This window comes from Theropithecus gelada, chromosome 20 (genome assembly GCF_003255815.1).
Source record: "Theropithecus gelada isolate Dixy chromosome 20, Tgel_1.0, whole genome shotgun sequence".
Lineage (NCBI taxonomy): Eukaryota > Metazoa > Chordata > Mammalia > Primates > Cercopithecidae > Theropithecus > Theropithecus gelada.
Window position 1 is genome coordinate 52076195 of NC_037688.1, and position 21697 is coordinate 52097891.

Consider the following 21697-nt stretch of genomic DNA (forward strand, 5'->3'; position numbering starts at 1 on the left):
TAAAAAAAAAAAAAAAAAAAAAAAAAAGAGATATGCTTTAAATATAAAGGTACAAATTAGTTGAAAAAGGAAGGATAAAGATAAAGAAGGATAGACCACATAAACGTACTGGAAAGCTGGAGTGGCTGTATTAACTTTAGACAAAGTTAAGTTGAAGACACGGAGTATTACCGGAGGCGTGCAGAGACATTTTGTGGTAATGAAAGAGTTAATTGATCACAAAGACATAAAGGCGTCACATACTGGAGCTCGCAATGTATGAAGCACAAATTGCAGAAGTCAAGGAAGAAATATACAAATTCACAATTCTGTTTGGAGATTTTAACATCAGTCACTTTCAATAATTGAAATAACAACTACACAAAGAAAATGAGGACACAGAAGATCAGAAGGATGCTGTCAGCCACTTTGGCATAGTCGATGAACCCCTTTACCCCGAAGAACTTCCGGGTGCGTTCCTCAGAAGAGGGTTCTTTCCATTCCCGCAGGGATCCGCTGCAGTCAGTTTAACGTGGTTGACGTTCTGTGACCGCATCTCCCGCTCGTTTTCCAGTTTGTCATCTGACCTAAGAATAATCTTCTTAGCATTTACATTCCAGAGTAGGGTTAGGCGCTGGGTTTAGTTGTCCGGTCTCTTCTGGGATGTCCATCTTTTATGACACTGGTATTTTAAAGTTACACCTCCCTTTAAATAAACGGTGTTCCTCTTCGGGGTCTGCCCGCTGTTTCCTGCGGTTGTCGTCCCGGGCAGGGTGCTGCCTGTGGGGAGGACCCTCCCACGCCACCTGCCTTGTCCTCCATGACGCTGGTCCCCGGTGGGTCAGCCTGTGCTTCGACGTGGTCACCCGGGAATGGAGATACGTCCACAGCACTTCCCATGGCCGGAGAGACGCGTGGCGGCCTTCCGCAGCCATGACAGTGACCACGTGGGGAGGCTTCAAATAAGAAACATTTACTCTCCCACAGTTCTCGAGGCCAGAAGTCCGAAATCAGTGTGTCGGCAGTGCCAGTTCCCTCCGAGTCTCTATGGGAGGGTCCTTCCCTTCCCTCTGAGTCTCTACGGGAGGGTCCTTCCTCGTCTCTTCCAGTCCCTCGGGGCTCCGGGCATCCCCGGCTTGTGGGCACATCACTCCAGTCCCTGCTGCTTTGCCTCCTCCTCTTTGGTCTGTCTCAGGGTTCCTGGTACCTTTCTCTGATAAGGACGCCTGTGATCAGATAATCCAGGAGGCCCTCACCTCGAGATCCTTAATTACCTCCACAGAGACGCCTTTTCCAAATAAGACGGGGTTCAGGAATTAAGATGTGGACGTGTCTTTCTGGGGACCTCCTTTTAGCCCGCTGCCTCGGGCTTCTCTGTAATAAAAATGGGCCCAGATGGCACATCCTGTTTTATTCCCTGTCTATTCACTTAATTCTTTTTTTTTTTTTTTTTTTTTTTTTTTTTTTTTTTTTGAGACGGAGTCTCGCTCTGTCGCCCAGGCTGGAGTGCAGTGGCCGGATCTCAGCTCACTGCAAGCTCCGCCTCCCGGGTTCACGCCATTCTCCGGCCTCAGCCTCCCGAGTAGCTGGGGCTACAGGCGCCCGCCACCTCGCCCGGCTATTTTTTTGTATTTCTTAGTAGAGACGGGGTTTCACCGTGTTAGCCAGGATGGTCTCGATCTCCTGACCTCGTGATCCACCCGTCTCGGCCTCCCAAAGTGCTGGGATTACAGGCTTGAGCCACCGCGCCCGGCCTATTCACTTAATTCTTAAACAATTTTCATTACCTAGTCCTTATGACAATATTGGAAATAACTAAACTTTTTTTTTACTTCCCATCAAATGGGAAGCATCTTCCCGTCTCGCCGACGTTGTCTGACAGCAGCTTTGGGCAGCGTGTCCCGCTCCCGACAGAGGCAGAGGCCGCATGGAGAGCGGTCCGGGTCGCCGCAGAGACAGCAGGGCCAAGGCCTGGCGCTGGCAGCCTCCGCAGTGCACCGGTCAGGGTCTCAGATGCCACGCACCCATCTGGACTTCCGCTGCTCGGCAGAGCGTGTGGTGGCCACAGGGCGGTCTGTTACATGAGTTTGCTCATTGCGCCAAGCCCACTGGCCGGCACGTTGGTGGTGGCTCCTGGTTTTTTACTGCTGGAAGTGGCGCCTCAGTGGCCGGCTTTGTGGCACGGGGATATTTTGCAGGGTTGTGACTTACAGAGTGAACTAAGCTCCCAAGGTGGGCGGCTGGGTCAGGGTGTGCGTGGTGCCTGGTGGACGGGTGCCGCCAGCCCCACCCAGGGCTGCACGCTCACGGCAGGGGCAGCGTGCTGTTGTCCTGTTCCCTACTCAGAACATCCCATTTCTGAAAAACCAGAGCGTTTATAAGTGAAAATAATGTTATTTAAATACACATTTCTCTGCCAAGGAATTTTTCTTGGTTTTGCTCTTTTTTGTTTCTCTGGGGATTTGTGTTTTGCCTTTGCCGTTCCCTTTGGTGTGAACGTTCTTTGTTTATCCATCTGTAAGAGGCCCTGCTGTCCGGGAATTGGGCCCTTTGCCTCCAGCAGAAGGTAAATGCGCGTGGAAGGTGTGAGCCCTCGGCCGCATCCCGTTCTGCATGCAACGGACTTTGCTTTCCACACGGGGTTCCTCTGTGGAGTCCAGTCTACCGTCTTTCCCCATTTTCACTGCTGCCTTTGGTGCTGCGTCCAAACAGCCTCCAGCACTTTTTCCTTACACTTTTAAGGGCTATTTACATCCTGTTTTAAATTGCTCACCTCTAGTGAATGGAATATGTACTGTGAGGTTGGTTTTCGCACAGTAATGGGAGCACCGCCCATCCATCCGTTCGTCTATCCGTCCGTCTGTCCATTGGAGCCGCGCATGCACTGGGTGCTCCCTGCTCTGCCTGGCTTCAAAGCCTGGGTCCTCCCAACAGCCCTGGGACCTGGACTTCCTCTTGGCAGCTCCAGTAAGTGGCAACAGGCAACAGATGTTTGTGAAGACACCTCTTGTTATTACCATTTTATTTTCTCTGTTGTATGAACTTAAACGTTGGGGTGGCAGCAGTCATGTCTGCAGTGAGCCAGTTGCCTTACTGGTGCTGATGACCTGGTATGTGTGGTCCAGCCCCGCCCCCACCCCCGCCGTCCCCGCGAGCCGCCGTCCCCGCGAGCCGCCGTCCAGCCCCATCCCCGCGAGCCGCTGTCCAGCGCCGTCCCTACCGTTCCCGCGAGCCGCTGTCCGTCCCCGCGAGCTGCCGTCCAGCCCCGTCCCCGCCGTCCCCACGAGCTGCCGTCCGTCCCCGCGAGCCGCCGTCCAGCCCCGCCCCCGCCATCCCCGTGAGCCGCCGTCCAGCACCATCCTTGCCGTCCCTGCAAGCCACCGTTCAGTCTAGCACTTCCCTGTGCCAGGCAAGCCATGGCCCTGCACAGTGGGACCCAGTGTTCCGACATTGCCAGTGCTAGCCGGCACCCTGTCCTGGTGACTGGGTGGGAGGCACAGCCATCTGGTGGGTGCTGCACCCCCTCCCCTGTGGGGCGAGTAGACATGGAAGCCCCCCAGCTGTTCTCACCCAAAGGTGCTGTTCTTTTCCTGTGGTATTTTTGTTGGTAACTTCTGTAAATAAATCCACACGTTTGGCCTTCACCACATGACAAAGACTTCAGTCCTGATGATGTGGTCAGCTGCAGACACAAGTCAGGAACCGGGCGTGGTTCAGGAGAACATGGTTCATGATTAAGTTCCTACTACCCACTTTCTAGACAGGTCTCCAGCAAAGTTCTTTGTGCTAGGCCAGAAGGTGGAAGATTTCTTACAAATTTACAACTAGCCTGCCCCAAAATGGGGAGCATAAAATTTAACAAATATTTACATGAGGTCTTTTTACAGATGATAAATAGCTGGAACCAAATGTGCTTTTAAATCAAAGGCTTCCTGTAGAAACAGGAGCCCTGTGAAGTACAAGGGGGCAGGGCCTGTGCGGGGGCCGTGTGCAGCATCTGCAGGCCATCCGGGGTCTGGCTGCCTCCCTAGCACAGAGACCCCAACGGCCTGTCAGTCGGGTGTGGGGGCTCACAGGGGAGCAGGTTCCTGACCTCACAAGGCGGTCAGAGGCAGTGCGTTAACCCGACCATCCAAAAGCAAAGTCTACGTCCCACCGTCCGAGGAAGGACGTGAGTTTCTTTAAAGAACAAAACAGCAGAACAAACCCCAAGAGAACTGCATGGAGTCGGTGTCTGCTAACGTAAGTCCCAGCTGTTGAGAATATAATAAAAGCTGTGAAAGTAATAAGACGTTTTAGTTTTTCATGTCATTACCTTAGCTCAAACCTGCTATTTAAAGAATCTTTTATCAGGCAGCCTTGAAATTCAAAATTCAAAGCAGGTGAAGTGACAGAAGAATGCGTTTTGAAACACCCTCAGCCGACGTGAAGGCAGCTGCATCTGGGCTCACCCCTTCTCCACTCAACACTTGTATTTTGGTGGCACTGAGTCACTGAAACTCTTACAGGCCTTGGTCCCTTCTGATAAAAGCGTGAGGCTGCATCTTTTTAGATCGGGTCTCTTGCCCTGTCGCCCAGGCTGGAGTGCGGTAGCAGCGCGATCTTGGCTCACTGCAGCCTGGAACTCCTGGGCTTAAGCCATCTTCCAGCCTCAGCCCCAAAGCCACTGGGACTACAGGCGTGCGTCACCACACCTGGCTAATAAAAGAGCAAAGCTTTTATTCTTTATGGATTTTAAAAATCAGCTCCTTTTCCTTTCTCTGTTCAACTAAGGTTATGTATTGGGAACATTTTGGGGATAAATTTATTTCTAGCATTAGCCAGTATGTATAGCGGCTGCTTGGAAGGTTTTGGTCTTGGAAATGGGGGCAGGGAGTGCATCCTGCAGCCCATGGGGTGCACTCTGTCCCTCCCAGCCTCCTTCCTCAGCCCACGGGGTGCCCTCTCTCCCTCCCAACCTCCTTCCTCGGCCTCCTTCCTCAGTCCACAGGGTGCCCTCTCTCCCTCCCAACCTCCTTCCTCTGGAGTGAAAAGCAAATCCAGACTTAATCCTCTTTTACCTATAAATAGTGTGGATCTCTGCCGGGTAAGGGATGATTTAAAAAGACATCAGAGCCGCTGAGGCAGCCACACACCTGATGTGGTTGAAGAATGAGCCTTCCAGCGCTCTGTCCCTGCCCACCTCCCTCACAGCTCAGATGTCGTTTGTCATGGCCTTTGCTGTGCTTTTATTGTAATGTCAAGGGGGAAAATCACAGACATATCCGAAGGTCGGATGGTGTAGGGAGCTCTGGGACGGGCAGTGGGCCCTGCGGGCCGTCCCACACCCTGTAGCCTTTCATTCCTACAGATTTCATTAGGCAACGTCGCTGCTTAATGTCTTTAGCGAGATGTAATTCACATACCGTAAAACTGCATTTAAAGCAAGCTCGTCCACACGTGGCTCGGGATGGCTTTGAATGCGGCCCAAAGCAAATTCATAAACTTTCTTAAAACATTATGAGTTGTTTTGTTTTTAGCTCATCAGCCATCAGTAGTGTTAGTATATTTTATGTGTGACCCAAGACAATTTTTCTTCTTCCACTGTGGCCCACGGAAGCCAAAAGATTAGACAGCCCTGATATAAAGTGTACAAGTCAATGTACATATTCATGGACTCTGACGCCATCAGCACCAAGTTTAAAACATTCTGGCCGGGGCAGCTCACACCTGTCATCCCAGCACTTAGGGAGGCGGAGGCAGGAGGATCGCCTGAGTCCAGGAGTTAGACCAGCCAGGGCAACGTGGCAGAACCTCTATAGAAAATACAAAAATTAGTGGGGCATCATGGTGCAGACCTGTGGTCCCAGCAACCCAGGAGGCTGAGGTGGGAGCATTGCTTCAGCCCAGGAGGTTGAGGTTGTAGTGAACTTAACGCACCACTGCACTCCAGCCTGGGTGATGGAATGAGACCGTGTCTCAAAAAAAAAAAAATTCTGATCAACCCAAGAAGAAACCTGGCGATCTACGGCCTGTGTCTGTGGACTGGCCTGTTGTGTACATTTCATGTCCACGAACCACATACTGTGCCTTCTGCGTCGGGCATGGCAGTGAGCACCTGAGGCAGGGCTCCTCACACAGGCATCGGTGCGTCCTGCCCGCCTCTTGCAGGACCATAGGTGGCAGAGGGGGTTTCTTCTAGAGTCCAAGGGTAGGTCTTGAGGTGGGGTGGGTTTAGAGAGGCCAGAGGCTGAGGCAGGTGTGGGATGTGTTGGAAGCTGTGTGTTCGGTGCATGTCGGGGGGCTCCACGTTTGTGATTTGGGGTCCTCTAGACACGCGTGCTACTTGCCCGCGGCTCCGCTGTCTGAGGGTGAGAAGCAGGTCACAGCATCACTGAAGCTCCTTTCGGTTGCGATTCAGGCCTTTCCCAGCCTTTCCCACCAATTCCTTTCATTTAAGATCCGTTTTCTAATGATCTGCGCTCGACGTCATGTGATGTCCTTAAATTTTCAGATTCCAAAGGGTGACATTTTTTGTGGCATTTAATTGATCCTGCAAAAAAATAAGCATTAATTCACTCATCCGCAAAATACGTATTTTTAATTTCTGTGGGTACATAGTAGGTGTATCTGGGAATGTGTTTTGGTTGCCTGTTCTGGGCCTGTCTGTGTGCGGGCCGTGGGGAGGGGCTGCTGTTCCCCTAATGCCCGGCGGGCAGGTCCCCCGGCAGGATTTCCCTGACCCCACACTGTCCTGGGTGCCGGGGTGGGCTTCACTCGGGGGGGAAACTGGGTTTTGGTCGAGACAAGCCAAAGTGTTAATACATGTTTCTTCTTTCGTTTTTCAGGTACTCCTTCGGTAAGTGAGATGCATTTAGAGAAAGCTCTGTGAGAGTTGAGCGTTGTGTGTTTGGTATGTATCTTCATACACTTTTCCTGGCCTCTCCCGTTCCTTAGCCTCTGCCATCAGCCTTCCCAGTATGCACGGATGGCAGTGGTGAGTGCTTGTGATCTGATCCGTGCCTCCTCCCTGGATGTGGGAGCTCCTGGGCTTCCAGGTCCCAGGCACCTACACACAGATGGCCGCACGTGTGATCATAGGCATCTCACAGGTGTGGTCTCCCCACCGCTGCCCTGGAGCAGAGGCAGAGCACCCATGGGCCCATCCCCCGTGGACACTCAGGCTGTGTGCACCTCGGCATAGAGAAGGTTCATGTTGCTCACGGTGCTAACGCTGGGGGGCACTTTGGCTTGTGCTTTGTTTGGTGGAGGGGATCGGAGGTCCTCCCTGTCCACACAACGCAGTCAATACTGGAGGACGGGAAGAGGGCAGCTGCCCCGTGGGCAGGACAGGATCAGAGGACAGTGGGTGCACCCTCCATTGGGCCCAGAGGCCTCCAGAATGTCATGGGACACACGGTGGCTTGATAAGTGGACCTGATTCCAGGACCTTGGGAAGGATGACCACTCCCACCCCTGCCTTTCTCCCTGACCTCGGGGCGCAGGTGGAAGCGCCGGTCTTTGTTGGTGAATGCCCTGGCCTGGGCCTCTTACTCAGGCTGTGTCTGCCCTGACCTCTCTGGCTCTCGGCCCCTTCCTGGGAGAGCAGGGGCGGCCTGTCTGGGCGTGGATCTCTGCCTGCCCCTTTCACCGTCTCAGGCCTTAGGGCCTGTGTCCTTGCGGTAGAGGTCACTGTCTTCGTGCTTTTATTCCTCACATATTTTCATTCCTTTTGAGTACCAGAGATGCTGGAAATTTGGTTCGAATCAAAGAAAGGAAGAACATCAGAATCTGTTAAAATGTAAATATAAAAGAATCTTATTCCTGATTTTAATCACCTTAAAAGGCAGGTACCTGTCATTGCAGAGGACCAGGCCACCTCGGCCACTGTCACTCATGGGTTTCCTGGCTGCTGGGTGCCGCCTGGCTCAGCGTGCACCGTCAGGGCGTGCGGCTCTGCATACTTACATCTGTTGGTTATTTCCGTGTTTTTCTTAAAGCAAGAAGCAATGAATTATTTCAGGAATTCCTTTTCAATTTGCATATCTGACACGACCTGGTCGGAACCAGCTGGTTCTGTGCCCTCCAGTTGCGTGGCTGCATCAAGGGAGCAGAGTGCCCACGAGTGTGGGAGCGAGTAGACTTTAAGGAAGCTTGTGCGGCGGCCTGAGTCCCCGGGCTCCCCCAGACTGTGTCAGGAGGAGCCAGTAGATGTAAGGAAGCGTGTGCGGCGGCCTGAGTCCCGGGTGCCCCCAGACTGTGTCAGGAGGAGCCAGTAGATGTAAGGAAGCGTGTGCGGCGGCCTGAGTCCCGGGCGCCCCCAGACTGTGTCAGGAGAAGCCAGTAGATGTAAGGAAGCGTGTGCGGCGGCCTGAGTCCCGGGCCTCCCCCGGAGTGCGTCAGGATGCATTCAGTACCAAAATGCCCACAGAGAAAACTATATTCTTCAACACTTAGATAAACAAATCTTTTCTTAGTAAATTTTATTTATTTAAAATTATAACAGGCCAGGAGCAGTGGCTCATGCCTATAATCTTAGCAGTTTAGGGGCTAAAGCTGGATCACTTGAGCCCAGGAGTTCGAGACCAGCCTGGGCAACGTAGCAAGACCCTGTCATCACAAAAAAACTTTAAAAAATTAAAATAGTAAATTTTTTGTTTGTTTGTTTGTTTTTGAGACGGAGTCTCGCTCTGTCGCCCAGGCTGGAGTGCAGTGGCCAGATCTCAGCTCACTGCAAGCTCCGCCTCCCGGGTTTACGCCATTCTCCTGCCTCAGCCTCCCGAGTAGCTGGGACCACAGGCGCCCGCCACCTCGCCCGGCTAGTTTTTATGTATTTTTTAGTAGAGACGGGGTTTCACCGTGTTCGCCAGGATGGTCTCGATCTCCTGACCTCGTGATCCGCCCGTCTCGGCCTCCCAAAGTGCTGGGATTACAGGCTTGAGCCACCGCGCCCGGCTAAAATAGTAAATTATAACAGTACTATATTTTCCCAGTTCTTATGAGCAGCGAAACCTTTAGGTCCTAACACCTGTATTTAGCAGGAGAAGTCCCTGCTGTCTGATGCTGTGAATCCTGAGCAATGATGGCGAGACCCAGTCCTGTGAGGCTAGTGCACACGGCCAGCACCGCTGGGGCCGCGCACAGGCGGGGGTAGGCTCAGGGAGCAGCGGCTGAAGGTTGTGTGTTCCTCATGAGCGGGTGGGCCGGGGCAGGTTCAGGGAGCAGCAGCTCATGCGTGTGTGTTCCCTGTGAGGGATGGGCCTGCGAGTGCTGCCCTGTCTCAGCACCGAGGCCACAGGACCCATTGCTGAGGATGAGAAGGCCTGGAGCCCACCCTCCCCGTGCCCTCGCCTGTGAGGCCTCCTGGGGAACACAGCCTCTCAGTAGGGTGTGGGGGAAGCGCCTGGGGAAGTGGACTCCCAGAGGCAGTGCTGGAGCGGCAGAGGCTGTCCAGGGGCCGGGTGACTCTGGAGCCACCTTCCCGTGTCCCCAACCACTTGCTGAAGCAAAAGCAATGGGGTCTGCATGGGGGGTGGGATGTGAGCCTGTGGGGCCGCCGTCAGGGGCTGTGCTTGCTCTCCCAGCCAACGGAAGCCCGTCTTCTGTGCCCGCGTCTCCCTGGGCGTTCTCAGGTGCACATCACATAGTCTACCTGATTCTTTGCGTCTCCCTGGGTGTTTTCAGGTGCGCGTCACACATTCTAACGGATTCTTTAGTGGCAGGTGGTAGTTGTAGGGACTCAGAAGCGAATCGTTGACTCGTTAATGTTAATGTTTTCCGCCTGGGAGCCCTCGTGAGCCTGAGTTTCATGTTGTGTCTGACCCTGCAGCGGTTCAGCACATCACTTTGGACTGTCGCTCAGAAATTCAGAAGACTCATAGTAGCTTCGGCAGAGCTCTCCCTGCCTTCCGAGCGGCCACGCGTCTTTGAACTCTCTTCCCTGATCTTGGAGAACGTAGAGCTGCCAGTTACTGAGGTATGACACTGGGCGCTGGGCCTCAGAACAGCTAAACCAAAGGCACTGGAGGTCAGGCTTCCTGACCTGAGACCTCTGGGGAGGCTCCTTCCCTGTGGCCTGTTCGGGGCGGCCTGGGAGAAGGCAGTTTGTGCCTGTGCTCCTCACCTCATCCGAGCCACGTGTGCTTCTGTTTCCATCTCATGCCGTCCTTGTCTTCATTTTGCACAGTGGGCTTTAGTGGAGATCAGGTGGCTCTGGGCGGGGGGGGGTGGGGGGGGGGGGCAGTTATCGGGACCCTGCGGCCAGGAAAGCAGCATCCTCCGGCAGTACGCGCCCCCAGGCAGCAGCCAGCTGGCTCCAGGTGGTCCAGGCTTCCAGGGCCCCCACCCAGCCCGGCCACTGGCACATGTGTTTTTACAATTAATTAAAGCTAAGTGAAATGAAAAGCTCTAGTCTTTGGTTGCGTTGGCCGCATCTCACGTGCTCTGCATATAGCTGTGGCTTCCCTGCTGGGCGGTCCCAGGCCTTTTTTTTTTTTTTTTTTTGAAACTGAGTCTCGCTCTATTGCCCAGGCTGGAGTGCAATGGCGGCAATCTTGGCTCACTGCAATCACCGCCTCCCAGGTTCAATTATCTGCCTCAGCCTCCCGAGTAGCTGGGATTACAGGCGCCCGCCACCAGGCCCGGCTAATTTTTGTATTTTTAGTAGAGATGGGATTTCACAATGTTGACCAGGATAGTCTCCATCTCCTGACCTCAGGTGATCCGCCCGCCTCGGCCTCCCAAAGTGCTGGGATTACAGGCATGAGCCATTGTGCCTGGCCCCAGACCATTCTCAACCCAGCACAGTCTGCAGAAGCTGCCAGTCAAAGATCCTAACATTTCACCAGTAGCAAATCCTATCTTCTGAGGGCTCACGGCTGGGTGTGGGCTCCCCGGGACATGCTCTCACGATGCTATGGGCGTGAGCGGGACCGGCCTGAAATACACACAGCCGCTGTTAGTGAAATGGCCGCCGGCTGGGGAGTCCGTACACCCCGCTTCGCTAGTGTCTTCCTTTTTCTCAGGATGACCATACCATCTACAGAACGTTTACGTTTCTTTTCTTTTCAAGTCAGGGTCTTGCTCTGTCGCCCAGGCTGGAGTGCAATGGCACAATCTCAGCTCCTTGACCTCCCAGGCTCAGGCCATCCTCCCGCCTCAGACTCCTGATTAGCCGGGACTACAGGCACACTGCCATGGCCAGCTGATTTTTAAACTTTTTGTTAAGACGGGGTCCCACTGTGCTGCCCAGGCTGGTCTTTGGGTCTCTGTTCGCATCTCTCTCCTGTTGTAAGAGCACCTCCGGTGAGCTTGCCTGCTGCTGTTCTGGGCTTTGTGTCCCAGGGCCCTGCGCCCCGTTCAGACGGACGCGACTGCTGGGCAGGAGGAAGGCACATTCGTCGGGGCTGCGCTTTCCAGGACACAGGAAAACCACAATATTTGTTAAACCCCATTCTGCCGTCCGTGTTTCTGCTGGAGTTTAGATAGAGCTGAGCTTTGAGGGCTGCTGAGTTTGGTAACATTCACTTCAAAGAAGGAGCCTGACGGTAATGAATTCCGCAGCCCCAAGCGCGGCCTGCTTCCTGCCGCCTGCGGCGAGTGCACCTTTTGATATTCAGTGAGCCTGGATCTGGGAGTCTCTGGAGCCTCCAGCCGCCCTTGTGCACTGGAAAGGATGCAGGAACCCGAGAGGACCCGCAGCAGTGGGTGGCGGGGCTCCGTGGAGCGGCTGCTTTCCCTCCAGGACCAGGCCGCTTTTGCCGGCAATGCACCATCCCCCAATGTGTGGGCCTGTCCCCCCAGCTTGGCCCCATCCCCCGAGTGTGGGCCCTGTCCTCCAGCGTGGTCCCTGTCCCCCCAGCACTGTTCCCATCCCACATGGGGCACCATGCCTAGCGCCTGGTTCTGTGAGGAGAGCAGGCTCTAGGAAGGGGCTCCCATCTGCAGAGTTTGGTGAGGTTGAAACAGCAAAGGCCACAGCCGCTGTTCTGGGACTGAGACCAGGGCCCGTCCCCAGTGCTTCTGGAGACACTTTCTGGCCCCTCCCAGGCCTGGGCAGCTGGGAGGGATGGCCGGGCTTTCAGGCATGGGCACGGGATGGGACAGCATTGTGACCCCACTGGCCGCTGGGATGTGACCAGGGGAAGGAGAGACTCATGGTGAGGGGTCCTGGAACCAGGGGGCACCCTTGTGTGAGGAGGGGGCAGAGGCCACAGGGGCCGCGGCAGGGCAGGGCTTCCTCCGGCTCAGCTCCCGGGCCATTTTGCAGGGTCCTTGTGCCCAGATAGAGTCCCAGAGGAAGACCAACAGGTTCCCAAGGCCTTTGGAGTGTTTTAGGCCCCCAAAATGGTTTTGTAATTTATTTGTGATTTTAGCCTGATGGACTTGGGTGTTTGTAGGTGTCTGCCTCCAGGCGATCCTACCCCATCTTGCACCACTGGGTCCCCTGGGGGTATTAGGTGGGCTCATGGGGCGTGGGGATGGGCTCGTGGGGGCGTGGGGGTGGGTTCATGGGGCATGGGGTGGGCACGTGGGGCATGGGGTGGGCACGTGGGGCATGGGGATGGGCTCGTGGGGGCGTGGGGTGGGCACGTGGGGCGTGGGGATGGGCTCGTGGGGGCGCGGGGGTGGGTTCAGGGGGTGTGGGGTGGGCACGTGGGGCGTGGGGTGGGCACGTGGGGGCGCGGGGGTGGGTTCATGGGGCGCGGGGTGGCTCGTGGGGAGTGGGATGGGCTTGTGCAGGGGACCAGGCGGTTGGTGGTGACTGCCTGAGGGGAGGGGCTGGACGCCTTGCCCCACTGCTGCCTCAGGGTGAAGTGAGGGTGTCAGCTGGGGACGTGCAGAGGAGTGAGGGTCCTGGGACCCAGGGAAGGGTTCTGGAAGTCTCCACCTTCCCAGGATATTCCTTTGTAGGAAGTGGGTTCTGTTTCTTACTACAGTCCCAGCCAGGTGAACGCTGGACAGGTCAGGGCCTAAGGGAATTTTGGGTCCTTGGAGTAAGAAGCTTCGTTGATGAATGACTGGTTTATCCTCATCTTCTGCAAGGCCAATGCCAGCTGGTCTGGGGCCTTCCTCTCTGCTGGGCCAGGTGTCCGCACAGACACACAGGCGGCCCGGGTCTCATTGGGACTGGACTGCGGTGAAGCTGAAAACACGTGGAGGCCATGGGGGGACGTCCACGTAGCGGGTGTGGGGAACGACTCCCAGCAGCAGCAGTGCTCCTGTGTGAGCCGTGGAGGCGGGACGGGGGTGCTGTCCCAGCGTCGGTGCCTGTGCGGGGCGGCGGCCGGTCTCATTGCAGGCTGTGCTGGAACTCAGCTGTATGTCGCTACGTTAGGAGGCTTTCCCAGCGCCCCGGGCCCCTCCTGGGTTTTGCTGCTGTGCCCTTGCCAAGAGGGAAACTTCCCCACCTCTCAGGTCTGCTTTCTGGGCTGTCCCCACGCAGGCCGAGTGTCGCCAGGCGTGTGCGGGGCCCCAGACACCCCAGACACTAGGATGTTTTCCATGGCGGCAGCACCTCTCGCCAGCCGTTGTGAATTAAATGCTCCGTGTGACCCTTCACCCTTGCCGCTCTTAAATTCATGCTTTAAAAACAGCGTAATGAGGGGTTTACTGGCCCAACTGGAAGTTTTTATTAAGCCCATTAGTGCTGGAGCAGAGCCTGCCTGCAGGAAGCGATTGCTGGGTGAGCTCTGAGCCTCCTGGGCTGCACCAGGCTCCACCAAGCAGCCCCAGTCCCCGCCATGCAGAGCCCTCCTGCCCCTTCAGCTGATGGCCCTTCCCTCCCCTCCCAGCTCCCAGGTCAGGAATGCAGTTTCTTTTAATTAAATTATTCCCTCGTCAGTGGCAGCCTTGATGGCCTCCGCCGGGAACTGGCCCAGCTGCCAGGCTGCAACCAGTGGGCTGAGCCAGCCCCTCTCTGGGTCCTTTCCTTCGCACTCCTGCATTGATTTAATTGCACAGCCCCTCCCTGGGGGAGAAGCGTCCTGTAGAGTGTGGTTCCAGAGGGTTGCCGCAAACCGCGAGGCAGAGCCCTTCCCCATCGCCTGGGGCGGGCGTGACTGTGGTCCTGCGTGTCTCTGGTCTCAATGTCTGGTTGTGTTCTTCATAGGAAGGACAGGGAAGCCCACTTGGGTGACGTTTAGAGCCCCCACGTGACATGAGCTAGCCGTGAACCATTTCCACGGGCCATTTCCAAGATGAGAAAGGGCTCTTGACCGGCTTCTGCTGCGTCCTCACCACGAGTGGCCCTTGGTTGGCCATGAGAGAAGGAGAGGCTGCCCTCAGACTGCACTCCATCTCTGGAGGCCTCTGGGCCTGAGTCTCCGCCTGGATGCAGTAGCCCTTCTGGACCCTCCAGTGCTCTCCACTGGGGTCTTGGGGTCTTTCTTGGCTCCAGGAGTGGTGTTCTCGCCTGGTGGCTTCTCTGTCACTACTTGCCAGGCTGTCTGTCTTCTTGGGCTACTGGGACACCACCGTAGGCCCGGGGTGCTGCCTAGGGAGGACTCGGGGAGAGGAGAGGTGGCAAATGGGGACCTGAGGAGCAACTGGCATCCTGGCCGTGGCCTGCAGGCTCCCTGGGGTGCTACATGCAGCCAGCACAGTGAAGGAGAAGAGGAAGCCTCTGGGTGGACGCCAGGGCCCCTTAGGGTGTGTGCTGTGGTGCCGGGTTCCACCTTCTTCACATGTGTGCGTGCACAACTTTGGTGGGCACTTGTTTTTAGTGTAGTCTTTTTTCATCTAATTTTCATCCACCCTATGTTAACCTCCTGGTTCTGTCTGTCCTTATCTTTATGCCAACTCAGATTTGTACCCAAGCGCAGACATATGCAAACACACGTGCACACATGCACACACAGAGACACACGTATGCAGATCATATGCAAACACATGCACGCATGTGCACACACACGCAGATCATATGCAAACACACCTGAATGCATGCACACACATGCATGCAGACCACATGTAAACGTGAACGCATGCACTTATGCAGATCATATGCAAACACGTGCACACATGCACACACAGACATGTATGCAGATTATATGCAAACACATACATGCACATAGATGCATGCAGATCATATGCAAACACGTGCACACGTGCACACACCCACACGTATATCATATGAAAACACGTGCACACATGTACACACAGACATGTATGCAGATTATATGCAAACACATACATGCACATAGATGCATGCAGATCATATGCAAACACGTGCACACGTGCACACACCCACACGTATATGCAAACACGTGCACACATGCATACAGACATGTATGCCAATCGTGCAAACACATGCACGTATGCACACACAGACCCACATAGGATCATATACAAACGTGCACACATGCGCACACACGTATGCAGATCATATGCAAACACGCACACATGCACGCAGACACACGTATGCATATCATATATAAACACATGCACACACATGCACATATTTGCAGATCATATGCAAACACATGCACACACACATATGCAGATGATGTGCAAACAGCACACACATGCACACAGACATGTATGCAGATAATATGCAAACACATGCACACAAGGCACGTATGTAGATCATATGCAAACACATGCACACAGACACATCTATGCAGATCATGCAAACACATGCACACATATGCAGATCATATGCAAACACATGCACACATGTGCACACAGAGACATGTAGATCATGTGCAAACATGCACACACGTAGACACATATGCAGATGCACACACAGGATTTAGGGGTAAATGTTTGCTTTACTCAAACAGGGCCATATTAGATACATTTCTTTCATTGCCTTTTTTCCATTTACTAATATCTGATGGAAATTATTAAGTTGAACCTAGAAGAAAAAGATGTATATAAGTATATATAAATTTTATATATATTTTTTTTTTTCTGAGACAGGGCCTTGCTCTGTTGTCCAAGCTGGACTGCAGTGGCACAATCACAGCTCGTTGCAGCCTTGACCTCCCCTGACTCAAGTGATCCTCCCACCTCAGCCTCCCAAGTAGCTAGGACCACAGGCATGAACCACCACATATAATTTTTTTATTTTCATTTTTATAGAGACAGGGTCTTGCTATGTTGTCCAGGCTGGTCTCGAACTCCTAGGCTCAAACCGTCCTCCTGTCTTGACCTCCCAAAGTGCTCCAGGGGATTTTACAGGCATGAGCCACCACACCCACCGAGAAAACAGATTTTAAAGGCCGTTTTGTCTCATTCACGTGAACGTTAACTTTTTGTTGGTTTTGAATTTCTCCCATCACGTTGTTATCCATTGCTATTTCAAAGCCATGGTTCTCTCTTTACTATGCAGGATTCTCAGCTCCTGAGGAGCGGTTTTGTTGCTGTAATTCATACTTCCAGTCCTGAATCCGCTTGGGTGGCTTTAATCTAGAATCTTCCGCATCGCTTTTTAGTTGTTTTTATGTTAGACTGTGTGGATGCCGGATGTTTGGTGGCATCGCTCTTCGTTCCTGTGGATTAGTGGCAGTGACAGTGAGCTTGGAGCTTCCTGTGTGGCCCTGTGGTGGCTGAAGAGGGCGGTTTCATCACCACCCGTTCTGCAGGGGGCAGCTGAGCCCAGCGGGCGTTCAGGGACTTGCTCCCAGCATCCCACGGATGAGGGTCTGATTCGCGCACTCCTCCCCTCCACCCTCCCACTGCCAGCCACAGGGCATAGTCTGTGCGGTGGCCTTGCCGCCCCCTAGCAGGCCTGCGTCCGTTCTCCCGCCTGGGGCTTAGTACTTGTTTCCTCCTTTTCCCCACTGCCCATTGCCAGAACCGCCGTAGATCATCCCCTTCGTGGGTCTTTTCAAAGAGCTGGTTTTATCTATCAGAATTTTAAAATATACTCGAGCTCATTAATTTTTGCCTTTTGTAGGTTGCTTGCTTTTTCTGGGAGAAAGGGGTTTATCATTTCCACTGCCTGGAGTTGGTTGATTCAGCTGTTTTCCGTCTCTTCTTCTCTGGTAATGAAAGCCAGCTGGAGGGCGGCCACCCTCTTCTGGCTGTGTCCCTGCCCCACCCCATCACCTGAGGCCCCGTGCTACCCCGACAGTGGCCGATGATGTGGTTTTATAACCTTCAGCGCTGATGCCTTTAGACCAAGGACCTCCTGGAGAAATGCTTCGAAAATGCCACACGCTCAGGGTTTTACAGGTGACCTTTTGTTTCTTAACTTTGATTTTATTACACTGTGGCCAATGTGGCCTGAGGATTGTTCTTTTAATTATTAAAAAAAAAATTTGGCATGTGTATGATTAGTCCAATTATATTACCTGACTTATAATACTAACAGAAGTACCTGCCTTATTAGTTCTCAGCCAAATGCTGTTCTCCAGACAACCCTTTTATCACTTCCAGCACTTACTCCGGTATTTATCTGTCTTTCTGACTGATGGGTTTATATGGATTATTCTTCGCACATCACAGTTAGACACTGTGTATACGTGTCCTCTTGTGAATGACAGGGATTGCCCTCACACACCCTAATGTTCTTCTCATTAGTAAGCTATGTCACAAATACGATTTTTATTAGTTTAATAGTCTTTATTTTGACTCTGTAAATATTGTGACTGCTGAGCCAAGTAGTGAACTATAATAACTTCTTTTCTAATAACTCTTCCTTTTTTTTGGAGTTCATAGTTGCCTCTTCTTTTTTGATTGGCTTGGTTTTTCATCGCTGATCATCTCTCCCTAATTTCTTCCAACCGTACCAGTGCAACTGGTCAACCGTTTCCAATACTGTTGTTTTTACAGAATCAAACACATTAGACAATCCATCAGTTTTTTTCTCTCCACTTTGTGAAGATTTCCACTCGGGACCTCATTGTTACTGCTTGGAGCAGATGCTTTGTAGGTCTGTGGATCTGGAGATTGTGGGGCAGGTTCTCTGCCAGGTTGGGTGCCACTGACGAGTTTGTCCCTCTGCTCATCCCAGGGATCCTAAGATGGTTCTCCGGAGCAGGTGACCTCACTGCACTGAGGGTGAGCCTCAGAGTCCACAGCCCTTCCTCCACTTCCTTCTAAAGCAGTGTTCTTACGGAGGATTTCTTTTTTTTTAGAGATGGGATCTTGCTATGTTGCTCAGGCTAGTCTCAAACGACTGGGCTCCAGCTGTCCTGCCACCTCAGCCTCCCGAGTAGCAGGGACTGTCCGCACAAACCACCAGGATCCTTTTTAAACTCCTTGCGTGATCACGTTTATAGAAAGACATGTAAAAGCAGCTGCTGAGATGGGTCCTTCTCTCGGCTTGTCCAGCCGTGGTGGTCACTGTCTGGTAGGGTAAGCCATTGTCGTCTCACAATGGGGCTGCCCTGCCGGGCAAAGGCATGTGCGTCCGGAGTTGTGCGAGCAGCAGAGAGGCCAGAAGCTCTTTTGGTCCCATCAGACACTGTTGTGGCCACCAGCGGGGGGAGACGCAGACACAGGTGCAGGGTCGGTGCATGGCCCCAGGCAGGGGAGACAGACAAAGATGCAGACTCTGGTCCCCACGCTCTCTGCCGCCCGTCCCGCGCTTCCCCTGCTCTCTATGACTCTGGTCCCCACGCCCTCTGCCGCCCGTCCCGCGCCCGCCCTGCTCCCTGACTCAGGCCCCGCGCCCTCTGCCGCCTGTCCCGCGCCCCCCCTGCTCCCTAACTCAGGCCCCGCACCCTCTGCCGCCTGTCCCGCGCTCCCCCTGCTCCCTGACTCAGGTCCCGCACCCTCTGCCGCCTGTCCCGCGCTTCCCCTGCTCTCTATGACTCTGGTCCCCACGCCCTCTGCCGCCCGTCCCGCGCCCCCCCTGCTCCCTGACTCAGGCCCTGCACCCTCTGCAGCCCGTCCTGTGCTCCCCCTGCTCCCTAACTCAGGCCCTGCACCCTCTGCAGCCCGTCCTGCGCTTCCCCTGCTCCCTAACTCAGGCCCCGCACCCTCTGCAGCCCGTCCTGTGCTCCCCCTGCTCCCTGACTCAGGCCCGGCACCCTCTGCAGCCCGTCCTGCGCTTCCCCTGCTCCCTAACTCAGGCCCCGCACCCTCTGCAGCCCGTCCTGCGCTCCCCCTGCTTTGTGATGCTGCCAGACAACCATCTCCTGTTTTTGTCTTTCCAGCCCTGGATCAAGCTCCCTGAGAAGTCTAGTGGGGAAGGGTGTTCAGAGACCAAGATGTGGGTGCTGGGGTGCCTGTTGCTACTGGGGTGCTGCGGCTTCTCGGCCCCTCAGCGGGCAGAGTTAGGAAATACGTGGCTGTTCAGGAAGCCACACGATGGGGAGGAATGAACTGTGGACAGCTTGGGACCCTCGCAGGCCACAGTGCGCCGTGCCCGTGTCAGCAGCTGCCACGTCCACCCCACCCTCCTCGCCCCTGCTCTGTTTTATCATGAAGCAGATTCCAGGCATCACATTTCCGCATTTGGAAATGTTCCTCATACACCTGAAGACAGGACCTTTGCAACAACACAACCAACACCACATCACACCTGAAAACCGAGCGACTTTCTTCACATCCGTGTCAGTAATGCCTTTTCTCAGCTGTTTGTCCACGCAAGGGCTGGCCGCGTTGGGTGGACGCCCACACGCTGTCTCCCCGCTTCAGGTCCTGCTGGGTCAGTTCCCCCGTGGCCACTCTGCTTGCCTGGCTGCCGGTCACTGTGGGCTCGGGGGGAGAGCTCGCGGCTGGATCAGAATCCACTCTGTGGCCCCCTTGCGAGGTGGCTGCCTTCTCCCACCTCGCCGTGGAGGTGAGATTGTGCGGGGACCAGCGCTTCCCTGATCTGCCCGTGAGATAGCACCTGGGTGGTTGCTGCCAAGGAGCATGGCTGGGCGGGACAGGGTGCCCCGGGCTGCCTGGACGTTTTCTGTCCAGGCCACCCTCCCTCGTCGCCTCTGTCCCATGTCGGCTGTTTGGAATGTGTCGCTCTAGACCTCATCTGGGATAAACAGCTGCTTCTCTCCCCTTACTCCTCAGCTGCGGGGGAACGCTGCTTTCCAGGCCTGCCCGCAGGGTTTTTAATGTTCCACCCAGACCTTGCTGACACCTCTCAGTGGCTGAGCCTGTTTCTGTAGATTCTCTTACTTGTGTTTTGTTTTTAAATTTTCTATGTAGTTAATCTTTTTTACATTTCAAACCTTTTAACCTTTATTGTTTTTCTCCTAAGAATTGTATAGTAAAACCCGCATAGGAACCGCCTGGATGCTGTGGGTTCTGTTTACGGGGTTTGCTGCGTCATTATATAGTGGGTCTGCTCGCCCGTGTCCCCCGTCCCTGCGTTGGTGCTTCAGCGCACGTCAGGGTGGGGCTGGCATCAACACTTCCCCAGGCGCTTCAGCCTGCACATCGTTAGCTGGAACTCACCGCACATTGCGTCTTTCCCTTGATAAAAAACTTGCCTGAGCCCCATCAAGGTATAGAGAGTGGCCGTCACCCCAGAAATTCCCGTCATCCTCACTCGTCACCACTCCCATTTGTACGAAGATACAACTGTCTTGTTCTAAGGTCGAGTCCCTGTGAGCACTCGTGGAGCGTTTTGTCTTCGCACACTCTGCCGGGGGTTTGGCTTTGTACCGGTGCCTGGCTCGCAGGTGAGCTTTGCACAGGGCCTGTCTGGTCAGCATCTCTGCAGGAAGCGCAGGTCCATGTGCCCACCCAGGAGGTCGTGGACCCAGCGGCCCCTCAAGAAGGGCTATGGTGACTGTGTTCACCACAGGAGGGCTTTGCGCTGTCTGAAGAGGGGGAGAGACTGCCCCAGTGGAAGCAGATTTGTAGGTGATATTAGGGAAGCTTCCTCCTGTCTTCTACTTACCTGGACTTCTTATCATCCAAGGCATCTGACTCACAGTCTTACCTTCTTGAGTTACCTCCAGAAGAAAATGGTCCTTGTTTCACTGAGTGCCTTCTAAGCGCAGTCTGTGATGGGGCCCGTTCTGTCCTGTCCTTGCCTTGCTGAGCATGGAGACAGAGACCCGGGCAACCTGCTGACTGAGGCCAGCTCCCGCCACACCTGCACTGGGCCACGTGTGCCGAGTTGCTTCCTCCTTCAGGCTCTGATGACACTGGAAGCTCCCCAGGGAGAACGCAGCGTCCTTTGCTGCTGGAGACGCCTGCAGATGCCCGTTCTGGGCACGCGGGGGCCCCTTGGGAAGGGTCTGCGCCTGGCTCCCTCTCTCCATCTGTCCCTTGTTTCCGACGGACAGGAAAGCGACGGTCATTCCTAGCATTCCAATGTAACGTGTTACTTTTCTCTGATGACTTTGGGGATTTTATCTTCAGTTGCCAGTTTTTTGACTATGATAGGCCTACTTTTTACCAAATTTGGATAATTTTTGCCCATATTTGGGGGAGGGGTTGCCCCATGTTCTGTCTCCTCTCCTGTGGCTCCGCCAGCGTGGACGTCAGGCCTCTGCCTGCCTTTCACCAGCTCCCGGGCCCTGTGCTTCTGTTTGCTGTTTTCTAAAAGCCTCTCGTCTCTCGAGTGAGTCACTGGGGCTGCTGTGTCTTTGTGTTGGCCGCGTTTTCTTTCTGTTCTCCACGCTGCTGCTGAGCTCATCCAGGGCATTTGTGGTCTAGAGATTTTCGTTCTCGCTCTGGAGTGGGCCTGGCCTTCCTCCGAGGCTCTGCGTCTCTGCTGAGCTCTCCGGCCCACCTGCCTGGCAAGCGCGTTTTCCTCCACTTCCTCGCCCTGATCCTTTCCTGCGTCCGTGTGGAACCGGCGCTTGGGGTGCAGTGCTTAAAGAGGGGAACGTGGACA

At 54.3% G+C, this 21697-nt stretch overlaps 1 protein-coding gene across 1 annotated transcript in view; it reads left to right on the top strand.

The window, feature by feature from the left end:
* The window catches only part of LMF1 (lipase maturation factor 1), a 122879-nt gene that overhangs the window by 22046 nt on the left and 79136 nt on the right, over positions 1-21697 (top strand). The window contains exon 3 of the mRNA XM_025369753.1: positions 6807-6817. Coding sequence (XP_025225538.1) covers positions 6807-6817 — 11 coding nt within the window. The remainder of the gene's footprint in view (positions 1-6806; positions 6818-21697) is intronic.